This window comes from Kryptolebias marmoratus, linkage group LG1 (genome assembly GCF_001649575.2).
Source record: "Kryptolebias marmoratus isolate JLee-2015 linkage group LG1, ASM164957v2, whole genome shotgun sequence".
NCBI classification, from domain to species: Eukaryota; Metazoa; Chordata; class Actinopteri; order Cyprinodontiformes; family Rivulidae; genus Kryptolebias; species Kryptolebias marmoratus.
The window spans coordinates 20,449,782-20,460,284 of NC_051430.1; the positions used below are offsets into that span (position 1 = coordinate 20,449,782).

Here is a 10,503-nt window from a genome sequence, read left to right on the forward strand (position 1 = left end):
GTTTACCAAAAAAATAAAAAGAACCAAAAAAGGAAAGGAAGAAGTAGCACTTCTAAGGACCAGAGTTTGAGACGATCACATACAGTATAGGCAGCATAGAAGAAGAAAGTTGGTTGAATAATCTATCATACAGTAGGTCACTTGAATAAAAGAGAGAAAGAGAGAAGTCTGTGATTGTCAGTCCAAACTGTCTGAGGTTTCCAGTCGCACAGCAGATGTAGGGTGTGTTTTTTTTTGTTTGTTTTTTTCCTTTTTATTCTTCTTGTTTTACAGCTGATCTGAACCGACCAGTTTTCTTCACAACAAGCATCCATCTCAGACTTTTTTTTTGTTTTACCAAACTGTTAAAACACCAAATCTCTTAAACTTGTCACAGTTCATAATTTCAAAAAAAAAAAAAAGAAGGAAAACACAGCAGGTACATACACAGACAGTGCTGGGAAGCTGCTTCATGGTACTCTTTTGACATCAGAGGAGTTCACACACACTGAAATTATTTCTCACAGTTTTTTTTTTTTTTTCCAGCTCACACACGCAGACAGGCCCTCACACACCCTGCCCTCTGTTATTGCACAGAGATATTGTGTGGCAACTTTTGTGAAAAGTGTTTGAGTGTTCACTCCAGTGCAAGCTCGCCATACAGCAGGGACAGATTTCGAGGACCTCGTTAGCGCGCGCTGTCAACGCTGCAGCCACGACGCTCGTATTTACACTCTGACGGGTGTCAATTTTTTTTTTTTTTTTTGCAACACATCAAAATCAACTTCCAGAATGTGACAGATGGGCGAGACATCCATCCATCCCTGCTGTAGAGAACGGTGTCCACGAGGACAGGCTCGGTAGTTGTTAAGAGGGAGTGTGACATTAAAAACACACCTACACTCAAAATTATCTTACACGTTTGCAAAAACAAAAATTCAGTCGCTGTTGCAAAAAAGGCAACCTCAAATATAGAAAGAAATGTACAAAATGCTTCTTAATTTATAAATAATATTACTAGAAATCAAATCCACAAACATCAATACCATCAAGTGCTGTTAAGTAACAATACGGACCTATTCCTCCAAATTGTTGCTCTACATCTAAGTAAAATGGCTGTTAGTGTAAGAGCAGTGAATAAAGTTTTGTTAGAGTAAAATATGCACCAGTAAAATGCAAAAAACAAACATTAAATGTGTTTTCTTGCATGCATATGAGCTGTATATACAGTAAACAAGTGCTGTGAGTGAGTGAAGTGGTTTTCAATAACAGGGATGTGTGTTAAAATCCTCTTCAGTGTGCATGGACTGCCAGTAAAGTGTGTGTGTGTGTGTGTGTGTGTGTGTGTAGCTGTAGGAATGTGAAGGGAGCGTAAAAGTTGAAGTTGTGGCTTGCAAAACATCTGCTGGCCCTATTAATGATGAATGTTCACTCGTCTTTTCTCCCCGAGGACGTTCCTCACCTCTCCACCCCCCCTCGGCTTCCATCTTCTCCAACAACTTTCTCCTTCATCCCTTTTATTCTTTCTCCTCTGTATACCTCATCACTCCCATTCTGGCGCTCTTCCCCTCCATTTCTTCCCAATATGTGTGTTATTATTACCTCTGCTCGTATTCCTCCCCATCACTGCTCCTCACTTTGTTTTCTTCTCCTTCAGCTCTCCTATCCTTCCCATCCCTCCATCTTCTCCTTCTCGGCCATAAAACAATAAGTCTTGAATGTCTGTGAGGAGACTGTGCTAATGGAGCCCATTAGGCTGTAATGAAATATACATTACACCATTACAGAGGACAGGGGCCCTGGCTAAAGCACTGCACCGCTCAAATAATAAAACATGTACAATTCAATTTCCTTCTCGTCCCGTTTTGAGTGTCTTTCAGTGAGTGGGAGGGTGTGTGCGTGTTTTTTTTTATTTTTTTTGGCCCCTCTAACGCAGATGTGGTTTTCGAGAATGTCTGAGTGCTGAGAGCCTTGATGATTTAATAGGGGTTGACCAAATGAACCACACCTTCTGCAGTGCCGGCACCCACACATCTGACCAAGATCTGACCGCTCAAAACCTAAACTCCCTTGGCAACCTTTACAGCCCCCCCCAAATCCCCCAAATCCCCCGTACACCCCGCATTTTCACTTCCCCAACACTGTGATCTCGCGATTGTTGGACAGCTGTGGACAAGTGAATCAATTGACCTCCGACACGAGCGCTTGACATCACAAGTGAGGCATCTGTCACTGAGGAGTTAGGGAGGGGATGGGGGCGAGGGGGGTGGGGTGAGTCTTCATGTTACCCTGTGCAGTCCAGGCCTGAGGAAAGTAAAATGCAACAGATAACAGTGGTAAAATGCAGCATGCAGACATGAATGAGCCTTAAATCACTGACTTCCTTTCTGTCACCGCGGTAGTTAAAAGCCTCGGCTGCAGCTGTGTTGTCGCTGACTGTTTTTCTGCATCAGCAAAAATTGGCCAACCTGAAATTATCTTTTCATCACACCTTCTAATTTCGTCTGACAGGCAGGGAAGCAGATTGTGTTTACACTTACTCCCGTTTTTTTTTTTTTTTCCCTTCTTCCTGGCCATCGCTGTGTCTCACTCAATTTACCGTATGCATACCATGTCTCAGTTGTCGCGCTTGCCGGTTGCATTGCTGGTTGAATGCTGACAGAAATATTCACGTAGCGTTTTGAGAGAGAGAGAGAGAGAGAGAGAGAGAGAGAGAGAGAGAGAGAGAGACTGAAAGACAGAGGGGCAGACAGACAGATAGACAGGGTGAGAGGAGAAAACACAGTGTCTCGTTACGGCTCGTCGTCCCGCAGAGCCATCCGTTCTGAAATGTAGTCTCATATTTACAAGCAAAGGGATGGGAGCTTCTGGAAATCCTCCCTCTCGCTGCGCCTCCTTGAGCTTTCCAGATGTTCGAACGTGTCCTGGTGTCTGACGGGCAGCATGGGATAAGTCTCTTAAGTTAAATTCTTGTTAATCAGTTTGTTTGTTATTTTTGTTGCTTTTTTTTTTTTTTTTTTTTTTTTTTACAATGTAGCCCCAGTAAGTTTAAAGCATCACTTTACATAAAAGTCTCTTCGGGGAGGAAAAAAAAAGAACGGAGTTGGATTGCAGAAAGGAGAGGAAATTGGCCAGGAGGAAAGAGGCGATTGGGGATGAGTTGAAGAATTGTCTGATTGCCTTGAAGAGAGCTTCACATCCTGTACACACACACACACACACACACACACACCTGCATGAGCATCAAATACTTCAGTCTGAATGGTTACAACGCCCTGCCTAGCTCTTTCACAAACACGCACGCAACTTTAAATACACGTACAGACCGCACACATCACACACATTCAGAACTCTTCATCCTGACGTTGTGTTCAGCCCAGAATATCCAGGTATACAGGCGAGGCCTTGGCCAGGTTGAGGAGCAGACCGTGGATTTCTTTAATGTTGAGTCTCATGTGCGGCTCCCTCTGCCAGCAGCCCAGCATCAGGTCGTACACTTCTTTGGGACAGGTCCGGGGGCGCTGCAGCACCCGACCTTGAGTTATACACTCTATCACCTACAGAGGAGGAAGCAGGAGAAGGGGAAGAAATGGAGACGTGACCTTCAATTTCAGCAGCCGCCTCGGCCAACTCGGGGTGAAATTCACCACTTTCCGCGCGCGCAAAACTTCAGTGAGGATGATAAATATCTTCTTCTGTAAAAGCTGCGTCACCTTGCCGCGGTGACATACAGTGGAAATGTCATCGTAAATAAATTATTTACTAAACTCAAGGTGTTATGCAGAGGAGCAGCCATCCATACGAAGCAGAGCGAGAAGAAACTCTCAGTCGTGCGTTTATGTTCATAACTTGTACATCAAGTCTTTTGTACTCATTAATAACATATAGGACTGAGAATTTAAGTAGAAATGAAGACGTCTAGCTGAAGAAAAAGGAACGCTCTTGTTTCCTCTCATCTATTTGTAAATTACCTACATTATTGCCAGGCTATAACATAAGCTTGTTATAATCTCCTCAAACATTAAGTACACCCTGCTGTGCTCATGGAACGAACACCACTTAATGGCTTTTATTAAGCCTCCAGAAACAGCTGTGGCTTATAAATTGCTGGATATCAAAGATCCAATCTGTTTGAAAGTTGTCATTTTGGCGAGCAATCAAGCAAAGCTACTCCTCCTCGTTCCCTGATTGCTATCAGCTCGTGCGAGCGGATGAGTAATTGATATCTGGTTGTGGAAGAAAACGTCACGTTCCGTGGAAAAGATATCAGATTCAGGGTCGAGAGGTGAGCGACCTGTGAAAGAGAAGGATTTGCCGGTTGTTTGGGAAAAGAGAAGACCTGATCGGTGGTAAAGGTTAATTCTTGGATGGAACCAGAGTTGAGAGCGTCATTAGGTCCAGGTTAGTGAGGACAGAAGGGTTGATGGAGCTATAAGACTATTTTCTGCTTTTTATTTTCTTACTTCTGTAGCTATTTCCATCTCATCTCACATACATATGGTGGATGCTATAATCTAAATAAAATGGAGGTTAAGTGGATGTCTTACACCAAAACCTCATGTGATTTGAGCAAAGTGGTAGTTTGGGAAGTTGTTCCTCTTTACTATATTAGGTTCTAAAAAATGTTTTTCTCTCTCTTCCAGGTATGACTGAAGGGTTGTATATGCATATTGCCTGACCCCTTTCATGCCACAGTTTTAACATAAGAAGAAGCTGAGAAGAGAGTTTTAGCCATTTTTTGTCAAACCTTGTAAATGACATTATACAAAATCTTGTGAGATGTGTTCTCTCAAAGAAGTATGTGTTGGGAACTATGCTCAGCTACTACAACACCAAATCTTAGCTCAATAGCTGTCGAATTAACTGAGTTACACACATTTATGTGTTTATTAAAGTTGATTGGCTGTGGCAGCCATCTTGAATTGGGTTGGCTCCGAAGGTTCATCAGTTGTATATGTGCATTCAGTGACAATTACCCTAAAGTTTCATTAAAATCCATCCTGTGCTTCATGAGATACTTTGCTTAGAGACTGTCAGAGTTGACTCCAGTTGCTAAGTGTCAAACTTTAAACAAACATCTGTTTGGGGGGGTTGAGTTGATGTCTCATTAAACTAAAATCCTCATGTGATTTGAGCAAAGTGATTGTTCGGGATGTTGTTGTTCACTGCTGTATTAGGTCCTATAAGAAAAAAAAATTGAAAGTGAAAAGTTCTATTGTGGGGCAATTATGTCATTTGATTATAATGACCTGAAAACAGTTTTACAGTATTAGGATTTAAAATCTGGTTGTTTTAGATATTAGGAAATGTTCTTCTCTTGCTATGATTCAGATATTCACTCAAATTATTTTAACAGTAAAGTGTGGTACATTATTTTAATCACTGTAGTGTATAATATTAGGGAATGTCTTCCTTTTAAAAGCAGTAACACCATTTATTTTGTCTAAAATACAACTAAGCAAGCACAAATAAACCTCAAAATATTGTCTTGTGCCAGGATCACTGGAACATGACAAAACAAACACAAAAAAGATGGTGGTATTTGAATTCTGTTTTAAAAACATGGCTTCACAGTCCAGTCAAAAACTCAAACCCACCTGCCTCTGCATCATTTCAGTGTTGCTCTCTGATAACAGACCATTTCACTTCGTGTTACTGTGAGTAATTATCAAAGCAGAACTTACGAAACAACTAAACATAATAATTCAGAGCAGCTGTGCTCTTTTTCAGGTGTCACGAGAATAGTTTACTCCCTAATCTGTTGCAGCCACAACAGAAAATAAATCAGAAACAGCTTGCAGAGCTTGTAATTTTATATGAGGTGGAGAAATGACCCAAGCTCATGTAATCATTACACTGCAAAAACTAATCACACGTTCAGATTTATTTCCACTCAGGGATTAGGTTTATTTATTATTTTATTGCTTGTTGCTACAGCATGTTTTTTGGCCTCATTTAGGTCGCAGTCTCTAGGTTTTTGTTTGTGAATTTTCTTGTCCTGCAGCCATGAAAGGCAGCAGTTTTGTGTGTAGGTTTCATTTGTTTTCGTCTGTTAGCAAAATATCTCATGAACCACTGGACCGATTTTAACGAAATGCTCAGAAAGGGATCACTGAACGTATGTCTACAACTGGTCAACTTTTGGCGTGAACTCAATTCAAGATGGCTGCCACAGCTAACCAAATTTAGCAAACACCATAATGACTATAAATCTGTCATTTATGCAGACCTTGAGCTAAAACTTGGTGTGGTAGTAGCTGAGAGTAACCCCTGTAACATACTTTGAGCATAACCAGATCATGCAGTATTATTTTATAAAACTTTGGCCTGTAAGGCAGCGGGTGAGGCGACACATTTGAAGGAATGCTAGTTTTATTTAATAAATGTCTTTTTGAGATTGATTTGGAATTTACTAATAAAGCTGTTTTTATTGGTTAATTTTGCAGCCCTTTGTTGATGTTTTATTAGTTAATTCCAGTTTTACTGCCCCTGCTGATCTGCCTGTGATTGTTTTCATTGTTTTCACCTGCGTCTCGTTAGCTTGGATGCCTTCTGCCCTGCTCTTCTTGTCTGGACTGGCTTAACTTATGTATCTTAGATTAATGGAAGTTTTATATGTTCAGCAGACTTATTATTTTTCCTCACCACCTTAGTTCTAATAAAGTTGTTTGTTGCTGCCTCCTGTGTCCTGCATTTGGGTCCTCCCTTCTACCACCATTTACGTTTCTGTGACAACTTATCAGGCTGACACCGCCGTCGAAATAAACTCAAACGCCTGCTGCTCAGCACTACTTTATAAAGTTGATAACGTTACAGTGATTGTGTTACCTCCACAACCCCGATGCCTGATCGCACATCACATATTCTAAAGTAGTTTAAAAACGAAAAAAGAAAAAGTTCTGTACCTCATTATTGGAGAGCTGATACCAAGGCTGTTTTCCATAGGTGAAGATCTCCCAGAGGACAACTCCTAGACTCCAAACATCACTTTCTGTTGTGAACTTCCTGTACATGATGCTTTCAGGGGGCATCCAGCGGATGGGCAGCATGGTGTGACCTCCCACCTTTGAAGACACACACACACAGACACACACACGTAGAAACTATAAAATCATTTTATTGTAAAATTAAGACGTGAAAGAGCTTGGAGGCATATTTATTCCATTTTATTTTATTCTTTCCTGGAACCTCATGCCTCTTTTCTCCATCTCTCACGCTGTCTGGAGTTTCAGCCCATTTTAAAGCACCGCTGCAAACATTTTAGTCCTCCGAACTGCTGCCCGAGGCGTTTCACTGAATGGGTTTTGATGGTTCGATGCAGCAGATTGCATCATTCCTGGTGACTGTAGCGCGCCTCACCCTGATAAATCTGTTTACCTGAAGACTATAATATTGTTTTATGTGCAGTATTTCCTCAAACAAATGGAGCATTTAAACCATGATGTATGTGCTGCTAATTACAGAAGAAATGCATGATACTACAGCAAATGGAATTGGTGGATAGATGTGAAAATGAATTGTCAGTGTCCAAACATGTGAACTACGACAGCAAATCAACTCAGTCGTGTTTTTTACTGTTAATTAACCAGTGTTTAAGAGCACTATTAAAATCTCATACAGGCAAAATTTAATTAGTTAAACATTTATTCAGTTGGACTGTAAGTTTTTTTTATGGATTGATGATCTTGTTTCAGTGATTCTCAGAAGGCAGAAATAGTGAACTGGTTGTCTGAGAGACAACTGGGCGTTTCATTATTGGCTCTAATCTGAACTCCAACAGTTCAGTCTGTAAAATTGTTATATTCATTTGCTGTTTTTATTATTCATAAAGACTTCTCATTTCAGCTGAAACTCACACTATCTTCAGAGGCTCGAAGCTGGTCAATACAGCTGCAGATTATTATCTCTTAATGCTAAAAACCGTGAGTATAAAAGCATTCCCTACATATTTATTGCTTTCACTCGAACTTTATCTTTGTTGCTAAACTGACTGAAACATTTAAACTGTCTTTGCATCAGTCAGTTACATGTTTTAGATGTGTTTGAAATAAAATATAGCGTTTGTAAATCAGCATTAATCAAAACAAAGCAGAAGGAAATAAAGTCAAACATCTTTATCAGGTGTTGGCAGTGAACCCCTCAAATAAGAACGTGAAACAAAAACACAATAATTGCTCCGGTAACTGTGATCTGCAAGACTTAAAGTTAATCTGCCATCAGTTTTGACAGGTTAAAGAAATTCTAAGTAACTCTGTCTGATTTGTTCTGATCAACTTTTTAAACGGAGAAAACTGCAAAGACAATAACTGGCATCTGTGGATTCGGACAAAGAGTAAGAAGGATATAAGCCATATTTAAAAGACTATTTTTATTGAAGGGAAAGTTTGGATTTTTTTTAAAAAAATGGGCTTCTGTGGAGTAGATAGGAGTTGTCAGTATCTTACCTGCAGCAGAGAGCAGCCAGAGTAACCTGAGCTTAGAGAATCAAGAAGAAATTCAAGTGAAAGGCCAAAGCTACCAGCTAGGCAGACTGGGATATATTTAAATAATAAAAAAAAGAAATCTGCCTTTTTAAACAAAGCAATTCTCACAAATTTTATAGCCTTTCAAACAAAAAGTATGTTTTAATAAACAACAGACCAAGTTCCAACACAGCCAGTCTTTTGCATAAAAAAATCATCTGATGCAAAAGTGATGCAATGAAGAAGTTTATATGAGAGAATTCACTTCAAGCACTATGAAATGTTTGAGGTTTGAGTTGAAATGAACAAAGGCTGAAATCCACTCTGAAACAGCTGCTGTCTCCTGCGGGTAAGATACTGACTACCTATAACCTTATACAGAAACAAATGTCAAAAATTCCAAACTATCTCTTTAAGTATGTTGTTTACACTCAAAATGAAACACTGGAATGATTAGGACTGTCATAAATGCTTGACTGTAGAATTTTACATATTTAAGTGAACAATGTTTTTACAAACATCACATTTTTGTAGTGATAATTATCTGTTTTCAGCAGCAGGTAAGTGTTTTATCAGTGATCAAACTGTGTGATTAAAACATTTAACAACTCAGCTGTGAAACTGTTGTTGGGAAACTGAGTCTAGATTTTCTTTCACCAAATTATTCACTCATAATTTTTATTACTTACAATAAAAACTACAGTAAGACAACATAAGGTGCTTAGAGAAAACATCAGTATTTATTTTTTGTTAAAGACAGGTTTCCTCTTTGTCTTTACACAAGTAATTAACGATAACATTAACACTTAAGTTATCCTTCCAACTGAGAAGATATTATCTGAGTGAGCTTATCCTTCAGATCCATCAAAACATGATCCACCCAGTCAGTTTCCCCTTTTTATTCTTTTTTTGTTTTATTTGGTTGTGCCTTATTACCAGTTTTCTGAAAAACTGTCAAGGTTTCAGGTGCTAAACATGTTAACGTTAACAAAGTTTGATTTTTTTTTAGTTTTAAATCAAAGCCAAGTCATAGCTGAGTCCATTCCCAAACCCTGACCCTTCGGCTCCCAGTTCTGCATGCTGACGTTATCCATCCTCCCCTGCACCTTCCCCCTGCACCTCCCCTCTCCCCTCACTCCTCCTTCAAACATGAATCTACCAGCTGATCTGCGCTCCACTGCACAGCACAGATAGCACAATCCATTTTCCCGGGTTTATGCCTGTTATTAATGGCCTGGCACCAACACTTTGCCTGTTTTCTATGTTAGTCAGTGGATTATTTAATGTAGTCGTAAAAAGTGCACGGTCACATAGATAGCCATCAGGTTCACTTTTATGTCCCGGGGAAATATACCTGCCTCCATCTATGCAGTTTTTATTCTTCATAACCAGGTTCTGGGTACTCTAACTGTGGTGCGATATCCACCTCCTCACTTGTCAATTTATCAGCTATAATCAAAACGTTCAACGTTAAAAGCCAGGATAGAATTAAATATAATGCAACGTTTCTTTATATGAAATGAAAATCTCAAACATCTGAGATTTCCTCACACAGACAGTCTTTAGTTAACTTTATCACCAGAGGAATTGCCTCTTCCTTCTCATTTCATTTTCCTTTTGTCACAATTTAGAATACAAAGTTACAAAGATTTGACAAGGTTAAATAAAACTTAGAGAAACTGCTGTTCTGCAAAGAATTACACTGTGAATGCTGGGAGCTGAACGACTTTGCTGAAATCTTTTGAAGAATGAATTGCTAACTGAGTTGTTACAAAGCAGACACTAAAACCAGCAACACAATAGCTAAAAGCTAAAATTAACAAACCATAACTAGAAGCTTAAATGAGCAAAATTGGTTTTAAACCTAAATTTAAGAAAACTGTAGCTAAAAGCGAAAAATGAACAAAATCTTACATGAACACTTAGATAAGCAAAACTGTATCTAAAGGCTAAAAGGAGGAGGTGGGGCACGTTGGCGAGCGCCTGGTGGCCGGGCTTTCACCCATGGAGCCCGGCCGGGCACAACCCGAAGAGGATACGTGGGTCCCCCTTCCCATGGGCT

The 10,503-nt window shown here is 39.8% G+C and overlaps 1 protein-coding gene across 2 annotated transcripts in view; it reads right to left on the reverse strand.

Annotated features, from left to right (window-relative positions):
* Positions 1-227: 227 nt before the first annotated feature.
* The window catches only part of ntrk2a (neurotrophic tyrosine kinase, receptor, type 2a), an 88,810-nt gene continuing 78,534 nt past the window's right edge, over positions 228-10,503 (reverse strand). For both annotated transcript variants that reach the window (XM_017413821.3, XM_017413820.3), the window contains exons 19-20: positions 6,885-7,043; positions 228-3,536 (exon numbers count right to left, since the gene is read on the reverse strand). In XM_017413821.3, the coding sequence (XP_017269310.1) occupies positions 3,351-3,536; positions 6,885-7,043 (345 nt within the window). In that variant the 3' untranslated portion in view covers positions 228-3,350. The remainder of the gene's footprint in view (positions 3,537-6,884; positions 7,044-10,503) is intronic.